Source organism: Hypanus sabinus, chromosome 7, assembly GCF_030144855.1.
Source record: "Hypanus sabinus isolate sHypSab1 chromosome 7, sHypSab1.hap1, whole genome shotgun sequence".
Classification (NCBI taxonomy): Eukaryota; Metazoa; Chordata; class Chondrichthyes; order Myliobatiformes; family Dasyatidae; genus Hypanus; species Hypanus sabinus.
In genome coordinates, this window is record NC_082712.1 from 98248109 (window position 1) to 98271439 (window position 23331).

Genomic DNA, 23331 nt, shown 5'->3' on the forward strand with positions numbered 1-23331 from the left:
GTGGACCAACTCAAACCAGCCCATGTGGACTTGGCGCAGCCGGTCGAGGTTCGGGCACCGCGGCGCAGAGGCTGATCCAGACTGTGGACATAGGGGGGTGTATCGCCGGTTCTGTGGGGGGGGGGGGGGGTTATGTGGCGACCCACTTTCTGGCAGGCAAACCGGCTCACAAATAGCCGGCTTGCGGGGGAGACTTTGGTAATGCACCTCTGACGTCATTTCCGCCCAGAGAGGGCAGGCACTAGGGATTTAAATACCAGCACTGTGTTTGAATAAACTAGTCTTGAAACGACTTACCGACTGCGTGTCGTTATTTCAGCGCTGTGTGTAGCACATCGCTACAATTACTTGCTTCCAAGGGTCCTCTTATCTTGAGCTGTCTTATCAATTCTGTTTCATTGCACCACACCCAATCCAAAATTGCTGACTCTCTGGTGGCTCAACCATGAGCTGCTCTAAAGAGCCATTTCAAAGGCACTCCAGAAATTGCCCCTCGTATAATCCAGCATCAATCTGATTTTCCCAATCTACCTGCGTTGAATCTACCCATGACTATTGTAATACAGCCCTTTTGGCTTTCATTTTCTACCTCCTGTTGTAATTTGTAGGCAACATACTTACTTCTGTTTGGGGTCTGTATATAACTCCCATCAGGGTCATTTTACCTTTGCAGTTCCTTAGCTTTATCCACAGTGATTCAACATCATCTGACTTTTATCACCTTTCAAATGATTTATGTCACTTTTTACCAATAATTTTCTGAATTTAATTTTGTTCTTTAGCTGCAATGACTGACAACTGAAAGGATTTTGAATTTGTGTATTGGACCTTGTTTTCTGTATATATATTTTTAAGAAACCATTAGAAAAAGAAAAGTTTATTTATTTATTTTTGGCACAAGTTGAGCTAGCAGTGGTGTGAAAAATGTTGGCAAAGAGACAATGTTTTCCAAGGAGAGTTTTGAAAGAATAAAGCCTGGAGCTCTTTTGGTGAACATCCCCAGTCTCCACTACCTTAAAATCAACATTCTTGAGCTCCTCCTGCAGTTGGTCTATTGCTCCAGATTCCAGCAGAAAAAGTAGGAGCAGAATTAGGCCATTGAGTCTGATCATGGCTACTTTATTTTCCCTCAACCCCATTCTTGTGCCTTCTCCCCGTAACCTTTGTTCCCTCCTCCTCCCCCCCCCCGCCCCCAAACAAACCAGGAACCTATCAGCCTCCATTAGAGAACCCAGTGACTGGCCAGTACAGTCATCTTTGGCAATGAATTCCACAGACTCACCAGCACCAGCTAAAGAAATTCCTCATCTCTGAACTAAAGGGATGTCTTTGTGCTCTGAGACTTTGCCCTCTGGTTCTAGACTCCCCCACTATAGGAAACATCCTCTCCACATCCACTCTATCTGTGTCCTCTGGTCCTAGACTCCCCCACTATAGGAAACATCCTCTCAGTGTCCTCTGGTCCTAGACTCCCCCACTATAGGAAACATCCCCTCCACATCCACTCTCTGTCCTCTGGTCCTAGACTCCCGCACTATAGGAAACATCCTCTCCACATCCACTCTATCTGTGCCCTCTGGTCCTAGACTCCCCCACTATAGGAAACATCCTCTCCACATCCACTCTATCTGTGTCCTCTGGTCCTAGACTCCCCCACTATAGGAAACATCCTCTCCACATCCACTCTATCTGTGTCCTCTGGTCCTGGACTCCCCCACTATAGGAAACATCCTCTCCACATCCACTCTATCTGTGTCCTCTGGTCCTAGACTCCCCCACTATAGGAAACATCCTCTCCACATCCACCCTGTCTAGGTCTTTCAATCTTCAATAGATTTCCACAGGATTGCCCTCCCCTATTCACCAATTACACCTGTCTCTAGTGCCCCCAACTTCCAAAACGGTTTTGCTGATTAGTGTTTGAAAATAAAAATCAAGAACACTGGAGGTGCTCAGTGGGTTACACAGCTTCTATGGAAAGGGGAAAGGAGTTAACATCTCAGCTTGCTTTTCCTCAGGTAGTGGTGTCCAAACCTAGAGGAGGATACAGAATTAAGGTAAGGGGGAAAGATTTAAAAGGAACCTGAGGGTAACTTGTTCAGACAAGGTGGTCAGAATATGAAACCAAGAACGCTGGAAAGGATATAATTTAGGATGGTTATTACAACTCCAATGATCCGGGTTCAGTTTCCACCACTGTCTGTAAGGTGTTTGTTTGTTCGCTCAGTGACCAGCTGCTTCGGCTTCCCCTCATAGTCCAAAGACATACGGGGTTAGTAGGTTAATTGATCACAGTGTAATGGGGTAGTCTCATTGGGCTAGCTACTGTGCTGTATCTCTGAATAAATTACAATGTTAGGCAGGAAATGTATAGTGGGCCAAACACACAGAAATGAGGCTAGCCAGGGTAGTCATTTTGGTTGGTATGGATGAGTTGGGCCAAAGGCCTGGCTCAATCTTCCAGTTTTCCTTTATTTTTCAATCAGAATTGATTAAAAAAAATTTAGTTTTGGTCTCATAAATCGAAGAGGCTATCAATAGTCAACTACATCTCATGCTTCTCCGTGGGAATAGTTCCACAGACTGATTATTGTCCAAAATTCTGTGTGTTTTGGAAAGATTCTACCAATAAGGATAATAAATATGGCTGTTCTATTTTAAAAATAGAGTGAGAGGGGATGGGTAACTCCTGACGTAATTGTCACTTCTCTTTGGAGTGAAGGAGGATGAGAAGTGGAGTAATAGAGGTGTGTAAAATTACTGGAGGTGGCCATTGAGTGGACAGCCAGAGACTTTTCCCAGGCTAGAAATGGCTAATATGCCAGAGGCAAGTTATTTCTTTACATGGTGCGTGGAATGTCCTGCCGGGGGTGGTGGCAGACGCAGATACATTATGGGCATTTAAGAAACTTTGGTGGATACCTAGATGATAGAAAATTGAGTTTGTGTCCTTTTGAAGTGGTCACATACGCTGCTGGCAAGGTGGAGTTGCTCAGGGTGAGGCCTGGACATCGTTATTGATGGGAGATGCGGAAGGTGCACTGAGTTTAGATTTCACTTCAAGCTGATGGTGAATCTTGTGTTTGTTCCAGACGATGACTCTTGGAGCTTGGTGACATGCTACTGTCGGAAGCCCTTCGCAGGCCGCCCAATGATCGAGTGTAACCAGTGCAACACCTGGATCCACCTGTCCTGTGCCCGAATCCGAAAGTCCAACGTTCCTGACGTGTTCTTCTGTGAGAAGTGCAGAGATGCAAGAGAAGGCAGGAAGCCTAGTTCAAGCCAGAAGAAAGTTCCATGAATGAACTCCTCGTGAGTCTGTTCTTGTGACTCGTCTGAGGCAAAACACAAACTTACAGAATAAGCAAGGTCATGGTCAACTAAAGAAACTTGGGGTGGGTGGGGATGAGGATCTAACAGACCACCCAGGAGGGAAGAAACAAGTCTTGCTTGAACTGTAAGGGATCTGCAAACACTTGTAAAAGTGTGGATGTTTCATTCTGGATGCATCCCATTCATGTTTCAGTACCTTAAGGGTTAGAATGAAAGGTTTGGGTACAAGAACAGACCATTTGTTTTACCCCATCAAAATATCTTGACAGTCTGGAGCAATAATTTTGTTTTAGATGGTGAAGCATTTCAAGTCTGTCCTCAGAATGGCCGCAGCTGGCGCAAAAAAAAAAGAGATTCTTCACTGCTTCCTTATCCAGGAAGAATGGAATAATGTACCCATGAGTGTTTTTGGCAGTACCGGGAAAGCCCTGATTAGAAGGCAGGTCATTTGTCCCTGTTCAGATGGAATGTGTCGTCTTTGAACATGGCGCATTCAACCATCATGGAAGGACTGGGGAGAAAAAAGTGGATATCAAATAAATATTAACTTTCTCTACTTGTGAAAGTTTTTTTCTGCTTTTTTTTTGAGCGACCTTGGGTTTGAATTGGAAACAGACCAGGAGGTTTAAGTACTTCTGTTAGGGATTTGTTGACCGGTGAGACTATTCTGTGCGCAGTTCCTAGCAAGTTTGTTTTTGTTGCTGCCTCTGTTCCCTAGACACAGTGATGGTAGCCTTTATGTCTTGAATGTTGGCGCGTTGAAGTGTCTAGGGATGCAAGCCAGATGTGGTTCAGCCAGAAGTTGAATTAGGTCAGCATTTAACTGGGCGTCCGTGAACCTTCCAAGCTCCCATTTTGGGCTGCACGCCACCAAATCCATTTGGGTTCCACCGCCCCTTGCTGGAATTGAAAGCTTTCTTTATTTAAATACTGAAGGTTTATTTTCATAGTACGAGAGACCCGGATATTTTAAGATTGAGTTCAGAGGGATAATATGCATGTGTTGTCTGTGAAAGGTAGACCGGATTAAACAAGGCTTTGACACTGAGGTCTGATCCTGAATTGTGACGGTGTTAAACTTGGAGCTTTGAAAGAAATCTGCAGGGTTTGAAGGGTGAGGTTTTGGAATTAACTGGTGTGGAGCGAGAGCACCAAATGCCTCATGGTGGCGGTTGCAGAATTGAGTCTATTTATGGGATGTAGTGGGGAGATGGCATGATTCAAGATGTTTGTAAGCTGTATCCTACCTGTCTGTCTCAGTTCTTTAGATTCAAAGCATAAACAAGATGAATCCTATAATAACTCATTAAATCTAGGCAAAACAGATTCCCATATTTTAATTTTTATCTCCTCTCCCATCCCCAAACCTTTTGCAGCCAAGTCAGCACATTGGACTTAATTACTTTGTCCTTGGGTGAAGTGGAGGGGTTGAGTGGATGGGGAAATAAGGTACGGGAAAATCGCCTACTTGTGAGATTGATCTTTGCTTGATCCCCCACTCAGAGCTGAGGACCGTAGGGCCAGTTAAGCAGCAGGAACGTTTGGTGTTTGTGACCCTACTCTGTGGTTGCCCCTGCTCAGCATTGTGCAGCCATTCTGAAAACACAGTTCTGTCCATCTGTGCCCTACAGAGAGGAAAAAGAACAAATGCCGGTAGTTGTGTCTTTTGTGCAGGGAGTTGAAATGATGGTTCTGAAGTCCAGATAACAAGGTATAAACCGAAAGCGGGTATAAAACAAAGGAAATTAATATTCATTTACTCAGGACTCAGTAGCTTGGAGCAAATCTCCAACAGTCTGAAACTACAAAGGTTGAAATCCAAGTGACACACATTCTGAAAATACTTAGTGTGCCTTTGCAGAGCAGGGCCAGAATATCCTTACTGGGCATTGGCAGCAGAGTTTGCCCTTGGTCAGCTGTGGGTAGTGTGGCTCTGCTTTGATTGAGAGGGTAGGGAGAAGAGTTGAAGCAGACTACCACGATCTCTGCCTTTATTTTTAATTATTGATGGTTTGATGTCAAACTTGACGTTCCAAGTTTGGGTTGGTTTCTTCCTTGTTTGGAAAAATGGGGCAGGTTACAAGTTACGGGAGGTGGCCAGCTTGAGTGAGTCAGCCTGGCCATGAACAACTGAACCACAGTGACTGTGAAAGGCTCTGAGTTCACTGCCCTTTGAGAAATACAGGAGTGGAAGGGGTCTTGTCTGGGGGGGAGGGAGGAGGAATAGGAGAATTGCTGGTTGGTCTTGTGTCCAGCTATTAAACACACAAAATGTTGGAGGAACTCAGTAGTTCGGGCATCACCTATGGAAAGAAATAAAGATTAGATTTTTCAGTCTGTGGCCCTTCAGGACTGGAAAGGAAGGGATAAGAAGGCAGCGAGGAGCACAAACTACCAGGTGATGGCTTCCCATGGTCCACTGTCATATTCCTTTGGTCCTTTACCTCTTCCACCAATAACCTCCCACTTTCTCACATCATCCAGCCTCCCCCCACTTCACCTGCTTTCAGTATCACCTGCCAGTTTTTATTTCCTTCCCGTCTCCCCCACTATATTCTGACTCTTCCCTTCTTTTCCAGTCTTGATGAAGGGTCTCAACCCAAAATGTCCAACTGTTTATTTCTCTCCATAAATGCTGCCTGGCATGCTGAGTTCCTCCAGCTTTTTGTGTGTTCCTTAAGATTTCCAGCATCTGCAATCTCGTGTCTGTTGTTAAATAATCTGTTGCTGTCTGATGCTGGTCCAGGGGTGGAAGATGGAACATGGAAATTGGTATTTCAGTGATTGGAGGAGGATTGGGTATGGTTACTCTGTATGTCTTTGTTTTGACGTTGCATGGGATTCCATGCAACGTCAGTGCAGAGCATTGGGTTGAATGGGTTCTGAACTGTGAGCGCCTGTGGAAAGTTGCTGCCCAGAGCCTCAGGGATGTTGACTGAAGCTGTATTTTTGCAATGCTGTTGTAAATAAGTATCGTAGGAAGAAGATTCTGATAAAGGATTCAACACTTTTTGGAGAAAATAAAAAGTTTTTTTTTTGTACTGAAGTGTGTGTGTGATGTTTTCTAAGAGCTAGTTGCTAACCAGTTAACTTTGATACCACTGCTAATAGTTTCCACTTGTTACCTGTGTTTGTTCACTGAATTCTGATAAACCACAAGACATTAGGCTGTTCCACCATTCCATCATGGCTGATTCATTTTCCCTCTCAACCCCATTCTCCTGCCTTCTCCCCATAACCTTTGATACACTTAACTAATCAAGAACCCGTCAACCTCTAGATACATAAAATGAATTGGCCTCCACAGCTGTCTGGGGTAATGACAGGTAAACAAATTCCTCCTCACCTTTGTTCTAAAGGTGAGGTTCCTTCTGAGGCTGTGCCCTCTGGCCCTAGACTTGCCCACATCTCCACATCCACTATCTAGGCCTTGTATATCCAAACTTTACAAGGAGATTAGAATAATTTTTTTGTGTTGTGAGCACTGTGGTGGAAGAAACCACATAGGGTATAGAAACTAGGTAGTATAATGTTTGAATTGGAATAGGTATTTGCTTTGAGTATTGGAGGATCTTCCTTGCTGCCTACAATGAAACTGGGGGGTCTTGAGTTCCACCGGGTGAAGCCTTCAATTACTGTCCAATGCAGGAGAGTAGGCAGCACTTCCAAGAAATGCATGAGGTATAACAGCCTAAATTATTAAACTCGAGATCCTGGAGTGGGACAAAACCTTGGTGTGGACAAGAGTGGGGTGGAAGAGCTGAGGTGGTCAGCTCCTCTGTTTGTAGTTGAGGGAGAAGTGTCAATGACATCTGAGCTGGATGTGGGTAAAGGAGTTGTGGGCTTGTGCATAGTGCTCAGTGACTATTTAGAGATACAACACAGTAGCAGGCCTTCATTGCCCAATAATACCTCTGTGACCAATTAACCTACTAACCCATATGTCTTTGGGATGTGGGAGGAAACCCATACAGTCACAGGGAGAACGTGCAAAATCCTTACAGACAACGGCGGGAATTGAACCCCGATGGCCAGCACTCTGAAGCATTTTTCACGATGTTCTTGTGAATCTCCTCTACACTCTCTCCACTAAAAGTATATTCCAGCTCCAACAAAACTGCAAACTTCCTCTACATCCTGTCCAGTGCCATCGTATTCTCCCTTCAGCACAGCAGCTAGAACTGTAGGTTGAGCTGCAGCCAAATTAGGGCAGCACGTTGCATATGGCTACTACAACACGCGTGATCTGGGTTCTTTTCCCGCCGTTGCCAGTAAGGAGTAGTACATTCTCCCTGTGACTGCATGCGTTTCCTTCCACATTCCATTAGCAGGTTAATTGACCTCATCGATATAATTGGGCATCACAGGTTTTTTACTGTTCTGTATCTCTAGAACATTACTGCACAGTAGAGACCCTTCGGTCCATGATGTTATGCCAAACTAATCTCACCCTAACCCTTACCAGCATTTTTCTAAATATTTTTACCCTTCTGGGGAAAGAGATTGGATCACATGCCCGTCTAAAGTGGATGATCCTCTTGACCCTTTACTTCTAAGAACTTGCATAAACTTAGCCTCCATCTGAACACCCAGTAAGGTCCCTCTCGTTCCTCTGAACTCCAGTCTTGGGCAAAGCACACCTTGTCTAACCCATCACGGAGTATGCGGTGAGAACGGAAGTGTGATGGTTAGTGTAAGGTAGGGCTGATGTTCACCACCTGCTGCTGTCTGTATCCTCACTGTGACTGTGTGGTTTTTTCCCCCACATCCCAAAGATGTACAGGTTAGTAGGTCAATTGGGCAGTGTGAACTTGGTTGGTCCATAAGGCCCTCTTCTTGTACTGTATCTGTAAATGTTTTAAAAGATTGCCTAACTCCATGCACAGGGCAGTATGACCTCCTGACTGATACTCTGTGCCATTGTTGTTTATCTAGCTTGGCACTTTTAACTGTGGGTAAAAATAGGACAGGGACTCCACCTCGGTGCGGAATCTTACGAGGGCGAGGTGCTGAGGACGGGAGCCATGTTGCAGCGCTGAGCCGTGATGGTTCCTTATCTGTTGCTTCTGATCGCTGACCTTGCCCAGTGAAATGAGACCCCATTAGCCGACAATTGAGGAGGTGGCTACAGATGGATGGAGAGCGGATCCCAAGCGACGGATGGGCTGTCAACAGCCGGTCTATTTTTGTCTCATCCCGCCCGAGGCTGGGTAAATAAAACAGAGAGCATGGCGGCGTACGATCCCTGTGGGCTGTGCAAACGTGTCACTCTGAAGGTTTGCTCCCAAGCTTGTTTAGAAAGTCCAACTTCCTGTAATTAGCCAGCAGCTGCCCAGCAGGGATGAGTTTCCCAAATCACTCGGCAAATCAGTCCACTGTTCCAGCAGAGAACAAAAGGGAAGAAGGGAAGGTATAGTCTGGGGTGTCTCGCCAATTAGTGCCGCCCGTGATATGCATCGGAATGGTGCTTTGGCAGGGAGTTGTTCGCATTGCTCAGAACAATGCGGTGACAGTGATTGTTGCCACCCACTGAGATGGCTCTGTATGTAGCCGTTGCCATTCTCAAGTCAAAGTCAAATTTATTGTTAAAGTTCATGTATATCACCATATACTACCTTGAGATTCATTTTCTCGCAGGCATTTACAGACAAAGAAAAACAACAGAATTTATGAAAAACTATACATGAGCAAAGACTGACAAATAACCAATCTGCAAAAGAAGACAAATTGTGCATATAAAAATTAACAAAGAAGGCACAACACCAGTTCTCTTAGAAGTTTGCATAGATTAAGCATGTCACCAAAAAACTTTGACCAACATCTAAACTGTATCCGAACTGTTTGTATCACTGCCACTAATGCCCAGGAACAGAAGAGTGCACAGAAAGTGGTGAGTCCATCACTGGAAAAGCCCTCCCCACCATTGAGCACATTTAGAAGGAGTGCTGCCACAAGAAAGCATCTGTCACCAAGGACCCCACCATCCTTACTAATCAATCAGATTCAGTTATTGATCACTTGTCCATGAAACCATGCAGGGAAATGCATTGTTTGCCTTAACAGCCAACACAGCCGAAGGATGTGCTAGGAGCAGCCGGCAAGTGTCGCCCCATATCCAGCGCCAAGATAGCGTGCCTACAATCTACCTGTGCTGCCTTACCTGTACTTCCAGGAGGTACAGGAGCCTCATGCTCCACACCACTAGGACTGGTGACAGTTATTACCCTACAACCACCTCCTGAACCAGCGTGGATAACCTCAACTGATCCGATCTACAACTCATTGAGCTCCCCCATCATTCTTCTAAACTCCAGCAAGTGCAGGCCCTGAGCCACCAAATACATTAACCCTTTCATTCCTGGGATCATTCTTGTGAACCTCCTCTGGGCCCTCTCAAATGCCAGCATATTCTTTCTTACAAGGCCCAAAACTTCTCACGATACCCGAAAAGGGGTCTTCCCAAAGCTTTTTAAAGCTTTGGCTTCATGTCCTTGCCTTTATATTCAAGTCCTCTCAAAATGAATGCATTTGCCTTCCTTACTACTGACTCAATCGAGGGTCCATTTGCACCTTTGATTTCTGAATTCATTCTTCTCAGAAAATCAAAATCAGGTTTAATATCACCAGCATATGTCGTGAAATTTGTTATTATGTGGCAGCAGTACAGTGCAAGACATAATTTTAAGAACTGAATTACAGTAAGAAATATTATATACGTTAAATCAAATTAGTGCAAAAAAAAAGTAATGTTCATGTCCATTCAGAAATTGGATGGCAGAGGGAAAGAAGCTGTTCCTGAATTGTTGAGTGTGTACCTTCAGACTCCTGTACCTCCACCCCGATGGTAGCAATGAGAAGAGGGAATACCCTGGGTGATGGGGGTGCTTAATGAGCGATGCTGCCTTTTTGAGGTGTCGCTCCATGAGGTTGTCCTGGATGCTGCGGAAGCCAGTGCCCACGATGTAGCTGACTGAGCTCAGAACGCTCTGCAGCTTACTTCGATCCTGTGTAACAGTCTACTTTGGACATGAACCAAATCTATCGGAACTCCAACTGTTTGTAGGAATTATGATGGGCTAGTTTAAATGTACATCCCAAGTCTTGCTGAGGCCTAAACTGTGTCCCAAATAAGGAATGGCTTTTCTAAACCTCTCCCCAAGCAAGCTTTAAGAACATTTATTCTTTTGACTGGTTTTCTCTTACTTTTTTGCCACCTTCTTAAACTATTTCTTACTGCATTCACAGATGAAGATGAGCTTTATATGTCACATGTACAATCAAACATGCAACTTTTTGCGTCAATAACTAACAGTCTGAGGATGTGCTTGTGACAGACTACGGGTGACACCACACTTCCAGTACCAACATAGCATGCCCACAATGTTCAGCAGAACAACAGTCAGTAACAACAATAGCAGAATAAAGCAAGACAAAAAAAAAAGCACAACAATCCCCTTTCCCACTCACCTCCTCTCTCACACACGCTCACAGCCTCCAAACCCAGGATAGGCCACATGGGGCCTCCAGTCCTTGGCCTCAGACTCTCCACGTCACGACTTCAATCTTCTGTCCATGACCCAGACTCTCAGATATCGGGCTTCTGACTTTTGGACAAGCTGACCTAGGGGCTTTGACCTTCAAGAGAGGAGAGAAAGAGGTTATCATTCCAGGCCATTTGGAAATCCATTAATTTATGTTGTCCTTTAATTTCTGAAATCCATCATGAATTGTATTTGCTTAACACCAAGGGCTTGCCTTTCACAAAAGCAAGTTTATTAAATGTTCTGCAAATCACTACAACAATAACTAAACAGCAGTTAAATTAAAATATTTCCGTACCACTAGGTTCTGCTTACTGCCTGTTATGCTACTGACATTTAGGGCAGCTATGAAAGTCCTCCATCTCTGACGGTGTTCAGGGCTTCCTTCATTGTGTCGATAGATTCCCCTCTGTTTTCACTGAAGTCCCGGGTGGAGACTCAGGAAAACTGTACTGTCGCACTCAGATGTTGAAGGATTCTTCATTGCTGTTTCTGTAACAATTTTGTTTGACCATTCAGGGTTGTCAGCCCTGAACTGAACCCCCGAACCTGGAGGACTGGTGGACCACTCTTAGTCTGACCTCTACCCTTTGACCTGTTTGGCATGGGTGACCCTACCAAGAGCCAGAGCACAAAGGCAACTCCAGCCAGGTGATTGAGGCACACAAACCTCCCAACCATGGCAAGGTTGAACTAAGGGAGATAACTTCGCTCAACACAAAGCTGAACTGTTCCCACAACTGTTCCTTGACTCACATTCAAGGACTCTATCTCATGTTCTCAAAAGTTAATATTTATTTATTAATGAATTGTTTCTGTATTTTCATGGTTTGTTGTCTTTTGCACATTGATTGTCAATCTGTTGTGTGTGTTTTTCATTGACTCTATTGTGTATTTTTGTATTTACTGTGAATGCCCACAAGGTAAAGAATTTCAAGGTTGTAAAGGTGATGTATATGTACTTTGAACTTTGAGTTTGGGTGATACCAAGGTTAAAGGGTGACAGCTGCAGTACTTAAGGGAACTTTTTCACTCAGGAGCTGCAACATTTAAGTGTGCATTGGATAAGTAAATGGATGGGAGGGGTTAGAGGGTGAAGGTTGGTAAGATTTGGCAGAATAACAGGTTTGCCTAGATGGGCTGAAGGACCTGCTTCTGTGTTGTCTGTAACTCTTAACTATCGAACACAGAACATTACAGCGTAGTACAGGCCCTTCTTCACTTTGACTTTTTAACTTACTCTAACCCTTCCCTACTACACAGACCTCCATTTTTCTATCATCCTGGTGCCCATCTAAGGGTTTTTTAAATGCCCAAAATGTATTGGCCTTTACCACCACTGCTTGGCAGGGTGTTCTACACACTCACCTCTCTCTACAAAAAACATACCTCACACATCCCCCCCCCCCCCCCCATCTTTCCTCTAATTACCTTAAAATATCCACCTGTGTATTAGCCATTTCCACCTTGGGGGAACGTCTCTGGCTACCCACTCTATCTATGGTTATTATCGTCTTGTACACTCCTGTCAAGTCACCTCTCATTCTCCTTTGCTCCAAAGAGAAAAGTCCTAGCTCACTCAACCTTTCCTCATAAGACATGCTCTAATCCAGGCAGCATCCTGGTAAATCTCCTCTGCACCCTCTCTAAAGCTTCCACATCCTTCCTATAATGAAGCGATCAGAACCGAACACTCCAAGTGTGGTCTAACCAGGATTTTATAGAGCTGCAACATGGCTCCTAAACTCAATCTCAGCCCCCCCTCATCCGAGTAATGAACTCCAACACACCACATGCCTTCTTAACCACCCTAACAACTTATGTGACTGGACACCAAGATCCCTCTGTACCTCTACACTGCTAAGAATCCTATCACTAACCCTGTACTCTTCCTTCAAATTCCAACTCCCAAAGTGAATATCTTCACACTTCTCTGAGTTTAACTCTATCTGCTGCTTATACTCCAGATGCCATTTATCCGCCTTTGGTGTGCGATGATCCCAGAACTCCTGCAGTGACTACATGTTTTCTTTGCAGGAGTAGCTGTGCACGAACCTGTTAGGCAATCGGCATGGCTGGAGCCCTCAGTTGACCCCCTCTGTGACCCGTGGATAGCCAGTTTGGCCAGTCCCAGGAGCAAGACAACCAGGGCTACCTCCTCCCAGATCCATTGCTCTGGATCAAAGATACTTGAAAATTTAATTCCGGTATCTAATTAGCTTTTGGAATGTTCTACCATCCCACAAGTGTCAGCAATTACTAAAAAGTGCGCACACGCACACTCACACACACACACACACACACACTCTCTCACACACACACGCACACACTCTCTCTCACACAAACACACACACACACACACACTCTCTCTCTCTCTCTCACACACACACCCTCACTCTCTCTCTCTCACACACACACACACTCTCTCTCACACACACACACACACACACAATCTCTCTCTCTCTCACACACACACAAACACACACACACACACAAAATCACACACACTCTCTCTCACACACACACAAACACACACACACTCTCTCTCTCTCTCTCTCACACACACACTCTCTCTCACACACGCAGTCTACACACACACACACACACTCACAGCTGGAAAAACTCAGCAGGTCGGGCAGCACCTATGGAAATGAATAAACAGTTGACGTTTTGGATCGAGACCCTTCATCAGGACTGGAAGGGAAGGGGACAGAAGACAGCATAAGAAGCTGGAGGGAGGTGGAGGAGTACAAGCTGACAGGTGAAAGACTGAGTGAGGGGGAAGATGTGCAGGTGGGGAGGGGGGTGAAGTGAGAAGCTGGGAGATGATGAGTGGAAGAGGTAAAGGGTTGAAGAAGAAGGAGTGTGAAAGGAGAGGAAAGTGGGCCATGGGAGGAATATGGGAACTTCTGTTGTAATTAGGCCACCCCACATGCATTGAAAATATCAGTTTTACATGGACTAGAGTAGAACCATAATCTCGTCCTGAGCAACGACAATAAGCTCTACTCTATTCTAAAGGGAAGGAGGAGGGGAACCAGAGGGAAATGATGGGCAGACAAGGAGAAGGGGTGGAAGGGGAGCCAAAAGGGGGAATGGACGATAAAAGAGAGGGGAAGCAGGGAGATATTATAAGAAGCTGGAGAAATGGATGTTCATGCCGTCAGGTTGGAGGCTACCCAGTCGGAATATGAGGTGATCTTTTCCAGTCTGAGAGTGGCCTCACCGTGGCTGTAGAGGAGGCCATGGACAGGTATGTCGGAATGGGTATGGGAACTGGCCACCAGGAAGAAGAAAGATCCGACAGAATAGGGGAAGGGACCATGGGAAGAACACCTGGATGATTTTTATCAATTGCAAACACAAGAAAATTAAAATCCTCTGATGAATGCACCCAGAAACCGCAGGTTCTTTGTTCGTGAAAATATACCAGGTCTGCATGTCTCAATTAATTCCACCGGCACTGAAAACTGAAACACAGGCAGTGACCTGGGCACCCAGCAGATCGGCCAGTTTCAAGTAATTCCTTGAAAGAACAGAGAAGAGGGTGACCTGGTCAACGTGAGCCAGCTCTTGCTGGGAGTACACTGGAAAAAAGCCTCTCCTTTCCCACTCTGACACTTTAACTGGCTGTTAGCCTGAATGTCTCTGATTGGTTGAAAGAAAATTGTCATTTAAAGCAGGGTAGCTCAGTGGAGGGTTATATACTGCATCAGAGAGATACAGTGACCTCCACGTCAGTGGGACCTGATGCAGATCGTTCCGTCCACTACAAGGGAGAGGACTTCCCGGTGCCCACTCATATCAATTCCACTGCCCGATTCCCTCGTGACATGTCTATCCATGGCTTCCTCTGCTGCCACTTTTCCCATCCTGTTGAAGGGTCTCGGCCTGAAACACTGACTGTTTACCCCTCTCCATAGATTCTGCCTGACCTACTGAGTTCCTCCAGCATTTTGTGTGTGTTGCTCTGGATTTTCAGCATCTGCAGAATCTCTTGTGTTTCTCGTGCAGTTGGTATTTTCCTTAACCTGGTGGGGACTGTGTTTTACAGAGACAATTCAATCACAGTAAGACTCAGATAATTCTCTGTCTGACAGCTTAGAAATTCTGATAGTCCAGTGCCTGCCTCATTGAGTACTGTTCCCCACACTCCCTTGAAACTCACCAGGGTCCTGTTTCCCTGTAAACCCACTTAGGCCCCATTGTCCATACTGACTGCTTTCACTGGAAAAAACATCCCTGTGTATCATTTTTAAAATATTAAAGGTTAAGATTAAAGATTAACTTATATTTATTACATGTACATCAAAACATTCTGGTGTTCACGTCAACAAACAACACATCCAGTGATGTACTGGGCACAGCCGACAAGTGTCATAACACTTCTAGTGCCAATCCAGCATGCCCACAACTTACCACCGGAGCACCTGGAGGAAACCCACAGTGTAACAGGAAGAAAGTCCGAACTCCCGACAGGCAGCGGCAGGAATTGAATTCCAATCGCAGACTGCTAATGCAGTGAAGCATTACAGTAACCACTGTGCTACCATGTCACTCGTTCTAGGAATAACTAACAATATTTCATAAAATCTGCAGCATACTCCAAAGTCCTGATGGTGCTGGATAATCAAGGGTTTCACAAGATAACATTTCTTTAAACTTTCTGTTGGTCTTTCTGCTCAGATGGGGTTGTGTAAGTGAGTGATCAAACCCACGGAAGCGACGTTGTCCACTGTGTCTGAACCTCACTTGACACTAAGGTGCCAGGTCAGTTCCCACTACTGTCATTGGGTAGAAGGTAGAGGAGCCTCGGGTACCGCACAACCAGGTTCAGGAAGAGTTATTACCCTTCTGAACTAGCATGGATAACTTCACTCACCACAACTCTGACCTGATTCTATGACCTACAGGCTCACTTTCAAGAACTTTACAACTCGTGTTCTCAGAATTTTTTATTTATTTTCCCTCTTTTGAACATTCATTGTTTCAGTCTTTATTTATGTATAGTTTTTCATATATTCTATTGTATTTCTTTCCTGTAAATGTCTGCAGGAAAATGAATCTCAAGGTAGAATGTGGAGACACATAGGTACTTTGATAGTGTTTTTACTTTGACTTTGAAACCTCTCTGTCTGTGTTTTTGGGAGGGGTAGATCTCCACTGTGTTTTCAATTGATTTTTATTAAGATTAAAATAGGGAGGGGAAAAAATAACCCAAATGAACGCAGGTCAAAGCAATCCACGTGACTGTAAACTTGTTAAAAACCCACCCAGTGCACACTGTATAAATCCCTTGACACGAGGAGGCAGTGCAGAGTCCGTGCGTCCCAAAGGCAGTGAAGAAAGGGGCTGAAGAAGGTTGACTAAGACACTGAAGGTGTGAGTATGTCCATATAAAGGTTGCGAGGGATTATCGATTAACAGCTTTGCAGACTATTGCCTCGTTTCATTTGCTTTGCGGATTCCCACCATGTTTAGAAGGTTTTAACATAGATACTACAGTAGGTTTAATAGTGCTGAATCACATGAACGTGTTCTCTGTAGCAGGCAAGGTAAGTTCAACAAGAGGCCAAGATATTTACCAACAAAGTTGTGTTAATGAGAGGAGACATGATAGAGGTGTAGTAGGTGATAAGAGGCATAGGTTGAGTGGAGACCCAGAGTGGAAATGGCATAAATTTGAGATGAAAGCATAAGAGGTAAGTGTTTCACGAGAGAGGTGGGTGCATGGGAGACCCTGCCAGTGGTGATGGTAGAGGAAGATATATTAGCGAGATTTAAGAGACGTGGATTGTGGAAAAATGGAGGATAATGTGGGAGGGAAGGGTTAGATTGATCTTGGATTTAGTTAAAGGGTAAGCACAACTTTGTGGGCTGAAGGGCCTTTGCTGTGCTGTAATTTTATTCATTTGATGTTGGCCAATATAATATAGGGTGTATGCACATTGGGCATCGGGGAAAACACTTCTCATCTCTGAGTTAAAGGTGGCGAGGTCCTTGAAAGAAAAGAACAGTGAAATTTGGAGAGATGGTCCCAGGCAGAAGGAGGTTCAGAATTGGAATCAGATTTAATATCGCTGGCGTATGTCATGGAATCTGTTGTCTTTCCAGCTGCAGTACAATGTATATATAGTAATAAAAGAAACTGTGAATTACAGTCAGAAATATATATATATATATTAAATAGTTAAATTAACTAAGTAGTGCAAAATAGAAATAAAAAGTAGTGATGTAGTGTTCATGGGTTCAGTGTCCAGTCAGAAATCAGATGGCAGAGGGGAAGAAGCTGTTCTTGAATCACTGAGTGTGTGCCTTCAGGCTCCTGTACCTCCTACCTGATGGTAACAGTGAGAAAAAGGCATGTCCTGGGTGATAGGGGTCCTTAATGATGAATACTACACTCCTTTTTGAAGCATTGCTCCTTGAAGATGTCCTTGATACTGTGGAGACAAGTGCCCAGGATGGGGCTGATTAAAGTTCACAACTCTGTGCAGCTTACTTTGATCCTGTGCAGTCCTCCCCGCACCATGCCAGACAGTGATGCAGCCAGTTAGAATGCTCTTCACTGGGTTACATCTGTAGAAATTTGCAAGTGTCTTTGGTGACATACATACCAAAGTCAGATCAGTTCTGGGGGATTCCAGGGACCTGGGGCTGTGCCCTCAGGAGGGGCTAATGGAAGTGCTGGGAATCTAGGAGGGGAGGGACAGAGTGACTATGGGGAATCTGTTCCGGGGGCAGGAGGGTGGGGGCCCAGAGGACGTGGAGCGAGGAACCAGAGGGGCGAGGAGGGGAAGGAATGTAGTGGAAGAAGGAGGGTGGGGGCCCAGAGGACGTGGAGCGAGGAACCAGAGGGGGGAGGAGGGGAAGGAATGTAGTGGAAGAAGGAGGGTGGGGGCCCAGAGGACGTGGAGCGAGGAACCTGAGGGGCGAGGAGGGGAAGGAATGTAGTGGAAGAAGCAGGGTGGGGGCCCAGAGGACGTGGAGCGAGGAGGGGAAGGAATGTAGTGGAATCAGGAGATTCTGGTCGAGAGGACGAGAATATACGAGCAGGGATGTAATGCTGAGGCTTTGGGCTGACCACACTTGGAGTACTATAAGTTTTGGGCCACTTACTTGAGAAGTGATATGCCGGGCTAGCACTGGAGAAGCTCCAGAAGATATTCATGAGAATGATCCCAGAAAAGCTGTTTCTCAGCCTGTGCTCACTGGAGTTTACTAGGGGCGATCTCACTGAAACCTATCAGACACTAAAAGGACATAGAGAGGATGTTTCAAATAGTGGGAGAGTCTAGGACCAGAGGGAACTGCCTCAGAATAGGATTCACTTTCTTTAGCCGGAGGGTGGTGGATCTATAGAATCCATTGCCACGGACAGCTGTGGGGGCCAGTTATTGGGTACGTTTAAAGCAGATGTTGATAGGTTTGTGATTATTCAGGCTGCCAGAGAAAAGCAGCAGAATGGGGTTGAGAGGGAAAATAAATCAGCCCCTGATCAGAGGGCGGAGCAGACTCGATGGGCTGAATGGCCTAACGCTGTTCTTATGACACTATTCCGGCAGCAATGACAGTGAGATGCGGGCAGGCTGCATTGGCACTGGAAGCGTGGTGACCCTTGCCGGGCTGCCCCCTCGGACTGTTCTGATGTTTCGATGTACACGTGACAAATCAAGCTAATCTTTACGTTGAAACTGTTACTCGAGCTGGGGTGGACAGCGGTCATACCGACCGTTGAGTTGTGTGCTCAGCAATGACCCGTTCTCTGGCCGGCCCGCTGATAACCCATGTCCTTCTCCCCCAGATGTCTCTGCCCCACGCCCTGGGCCGCCTTCTGCTGGTGAGCCTCCTCGTCCAGCTGAGTGGCGGCCTCGTCCTCAGGAGAAGCCGAAGGCAGGTGAGATCGTCGGGGTGGGGCTGAGGGCAAGAGGGATGGATTGGAGCAGGGCAAGAGACAGAAGGAGGAAGATAGGGAGGGAGAGAGTGAGTGAGAAAAGGAGGGGACAAGATAGGGAGGGAAAGAGGGACAAAGGGAAGGAACAAGATAGAGTGAGGAAGGGAATGAAAAAGAGGGTGTGGGGAGGAGGATTGAGAGAGGGAGGGAGGAGGGGAATGATAGAGACGGAGTGTGCTGAGGAGAGGAGGGAGTGAGGCAGGGAGGGAGGAATGACACTGGTGCAAGAAAGGGGGTGTAAGACAGAGGAAGAGTGAGGAAAAGAGCAAGGTGGAGGGAGAGAGTGTGATAGGGAAGGGTGGGGCAGAAGCAGTGACCGACAGAGAGAGAGCTGAACATCAGACCTCTCACTTCCCTCTCACACACACCATCTCTCTCCTCTCTGACCTCCTTTACCCACCTCTCTCCCTTCCCTCCATCCTTGTCTCCTCTGTCCCCTACCTCCACCCCCACCTTTCTCTCATTCTCCCCTCCCTTCCCTTTTATCATCTCTCTCCTCCATCCACCCCTCTCTCCTCCCTCCACCCCTCTCTCTCCCCTCCCTTTCGTCTCTCCACCCGCCACCCTCTCTCTTCCCGTTCCCTTTCTCCATCCCTCTCTTCTCTTTCTCCACCCCTCTCTCCTCCTCCACCCCTCTCTCTCCCTCCCTTCCCTTTCTCCATCCCTCTCTCCTCCCTCCACCCCTCTCTCCCCCCACCCTTTCGTCTCTCCACCCTCCACCCTCTCCCTTCCCCTCCCTTCCCTTTCTTCATCCCTCTCCTCCCTCCACCCCCTCTCCCCCCTCCACCCTCTCTCATCCCCTCCGTTCCCTTTCTCCATCCCTCTCTCCACCCTCCACCCTCTCTTCCCCTCCCTTCCCTTTCTCCATCCCTCTCTCCTCCCTCCATCCCCTCTCTCCCTTCCCTTTCTCCATCCCTCTCTCCTCCCTCCATCCCCTCTCCCCCACCGTTTCTACCACTCTTTCCTACCGTTTCGCTTCCCTCTGACGGACGGCGTGGCATCTCCCCGCAGGCCGCGGACGTCCCTGCCTCGGAGCCGGACCCCCTGCGCTCGTGGTTCGCCGATGGTGCCGATTTCGAGGGCCTGGACGTGTCGGCGGAGACCCCCGGCAGGCGTGGAACGAGGGGGCCGCTGGCTCACGGATTCGGGAACCCCCTGGACAGGATCTCCGCAGAGAGGCGACCCGTCCAGCTGCCTCGCATCCTCCCCCGGTGAGCCGAAGCCTCGCTGCTCTCCCCACCGGAGTGCTGCTCCATCGAGGGCTGCAACCATTCTCAGACCTATAGGACGAGAGTGGTCCATTTGGCCCCTCTTCGCCAGCTTCCTAGCCCTCTCCAGCATCTCCTAATCATTGAGTGCTCCGTCAAACAATATTTCCCTCGGTTGACATTTAATTTTGCTCATTTTTGTAAGTTATGTATAATTGAAGTGAAGGTTTACTGGGCCGTCGGGGAGGTGCGCGGCTGGGTGTTGTTTCTGCCGAGTGCTCGCGTTTGCTTCGGTGGGTGGTTGACCGTCGCGTTAACCGCTCGGCTCGGCTGGATCCTGGTTATCGATCACCGTCAGCGTTGGTTCCGCGGCTCAGCCCTCGGCCCCGGTCCCACCGACACATCGGTTCGTCACTTGCGTCCAGTTCAATAGAAACCAACGCTCACAAAATGCTCCAGGAACTCCGCAGGGCAGGCTGCATCTATGGGCTGAGACCCTGCTGCAGGATGCCAGAATAGAAAGGCGTGGGTCGGGGGAAGGAGGGTAGCAGGAAGGTGAAAGGTCAGGCCAGGTGGGTGGGAAAGGTCAAGCTGGGAGAGGAGAGTGGGCCATGGGAGAAAGGGAAGGAGGAGGGGGCTGTGGGGAAGGTGAGAGGCAAGTGAGGAGAGGTAGGAGGCCAGAGTGGGGAACGTGGCTTCATCTTGGGACAAGACGAGGAGGCGGGGGAATGGGAATGGGAATTAAAAAGTTTGGCCACCGGAACCGAGTCTTCCGTTGAGAAACAAGGTTCTACGAAATTTCTTGCTTTCCTGATTTGTGTTTCGGCCAGGTTTCCCGGACGAAAGTGTATCCTTCTTGATCTTCATGCATTCTTACGACTGGCTGAAGTTCATGTAGACTCGTGGATAGGCCTCTCTCCGTCTCTCTACACAGACTCTGGGGTAGTCTCCAGATAGGATTTGGTACATTACGTTTGCCGTGTCTGTGACGAACTATGATGCTGTTGCAAAGAGCTAACTCGCATGTACTGATAACCTGGGTGTGTATGGTCACCGGCCTGTTCATCAAAGAGTGATGTAGCGCAGAAAAGGCCATTTGGCCCATTGAATCTATGCTGGCCATCGAGCACCCATTCTGTTACGCTGTTAGCTCGCCCATCCGAGAGGTATTTGGACACACTCCCATCAACTACCTCAGCACCCCCCCCCCCCGTTCTTACCCTCCCGCTATTTACAGCGGCCGATTAGGCCAATAATACCCCTGCTCCCGCATGGTGGGAGGAAATTAGAGCCCCGGGGTAGTGGGGGATGGACACACGCGGGTCACAGAGAGAATGTGCGAATCACACACACACACACGACTGGGGTTGGGGGGAAATCGAACAGGTCTCAGCGGGCTCTCCCCATCACACCCCCGTGTTCTGACTAGTGTACGGGGTGGAACCTCGGTGAAATTCAACGGTCAAAGTAAAGTTATTATTAAAGTACGTTTCTGTCACCATATACTACCCTGAGATTTATTTTTGTTGTGGGCAATTTCAGGAAAATAAAATGCAACCACTTTAAAAAGAAGACAGATAACAAGGTAAATAAATAATGCACCCGCGAGGCAGAGCAGCTGATAGACAAGACTTTTGAGCAGGTGGTTAGACCCAGAGTGCAGAATCCGGGACAGATGGGAGAGTTAAGGGAGAAGGAAGTCAGTGCAGGGTCCCCCTGTGGCCATTCCCCTCAATAATGGGTATTCCCCTTGATACAGCCGGGGGGGGGGGGGGGGTGACCTATCTGGGCAAGGCAGCAGCAGCCAGACCGATCGCACTGTGGTCGGCTCTGAGCCTCGGAAGGGTGGGGTGGCGTCAGGCACGACAATAGTCACAGGGGACTCGATAGTTGGTGGGACAGAGTGGAGATTCTGCGGCAGCGGAAGAGACGCCAGGATGGTGTGTTGCGTCGCGGTGCTCGGATCCAGGATGTACTCACCCTCCCGGTGAGCAGCCAAAGGTCGCGGTACATACTGGTATCAATGACACTGGCAGGAGAGGGGTAGAGGTCCTGCGCAGTAAGTTTAGGGGTTAGGAAGGAGGCTGAAGAGCAGAACCTCCAAGGTGGTCATCTCCGGATTACTCCCAGTGCCAGGAACTAGGGAAGGTCAGAACGGGAAGATAGCACAGATGAATGAGTGGCTGAGGAGACGGTGCAGGGGCAGGGTTTCAAATTCTTGGATCATTGGAACTTTTTCTGGGGAAGGGGTGACCTGTACAAGTGGGACGGGTTGCACTTGAAGGGGAACCAATATCCTGGGAGGGAGGTTTGTTAAAGCTACTGGGGAGGGTTTAAACTGGATTTGCAGGGTGTGGGAACCAAAGTGAAGAGGCAGAGGATGGGGTGGAGACAGCTTGTAGGGAGTTTGTGAGGAAAGATCGGCAGATGTTAGAACAAAGAAGCACTCGGCCTGGTGGTTTGAGATGTAACAACAACACACACAAAATGCTGGTGGAACACAGCAGGCCAGGCAGCATAGTTTGAGATGTGTCTATTTTAATGCAACGAGCATCATAAACAAAACAGATGAAGTTAGACCTGGATCAATACGTGGAACTGTGACGTTGCAGCCATCACAGAGACTTGGATGTCTCAGGGGCAGGAATGGCTGCTGACTTTAGATGTTTCAAAAAGGGCATGGAGTAAGGCAAAGGAGGTGGGGAGGTGGCATTGCTAATCTGGGGTAGTATCATGGCTGCAGAAAAGTAGGAAGTCATGGAGGGTTTGTCTCTGTGGGTGGAAGTCAGAAACAGGAAGGGGGCAATAACTCTGCTGAGTGAACCTGGTCAGGTGTCAGATCTCTCGGTAGGAGAACATCTTGGAGGTAGTGATCACAACTCTATCTTCTTTACCATAGTGCTGGAAAGAGATAGGAGCAGACAATTTGGGAAGACATTTAATTATAATTGGGAGAAATATGATGCTCTTAGGCAGAAATCTGGGAGCGTATGTTCTCAGGGAAATGCACAGCAGAAATGTGACAGATGTTCAGGGAACATTTGCATGGAGCTCTGCATGGTTATGTTCCACTGAAGCAGGGAACAGATGGTAGGGTTAAAGAATCATGGTGTACAAAGTATGTAGAAAATCTAGTTAAGAAGAAATGCAAAATTGTGAAAGGTTGAGAAACTAGGTACTGTTAGAGCTCTAGACAATTACAAGGTTGCCAGGAAGGAGCTTAAGAATGGAATTACGAGAGTGAGAAGGGGCATGAGGAGGCCTTGGTGAGCAGGATCAAGAAAAACCCCAAGGC

At 47.1% G+C, this 23331-nt stretch overlaps 1 protein-coding gene across 4 annotated transcripts in view; it reads left to right on the plus strand.

The window, feature by feature from the left end:
• The window catches only part of LOC132397039 (PHD finger protein 23-like), a 56038-nt gene that overhangs the window by 29117 nt on the left and 3590 nt on the right, over nt 1-23331 (plus strand). For 2 of the 4 annotated variants that reach the window (XM_059975271.1, XM_059975272.1), the window contains exons 5-6: nt 18679-18771; nt 19840-20039. In XM_059975271.1, coding sequence (XP_059831254.1) covers nt 18679-18771; nt 19840-20039 — 293 coding nt within the window. Of the gene's footprint in view, nt 1-3092; nt 6375-8970; nt 10803-18678; nt 18772-19839; nt 20040-23331 lie in introns of those variants that run through there. The other 2 variants (XM_059975275.1, XM_059975273.1) reach the window with 2 other exon arrangements.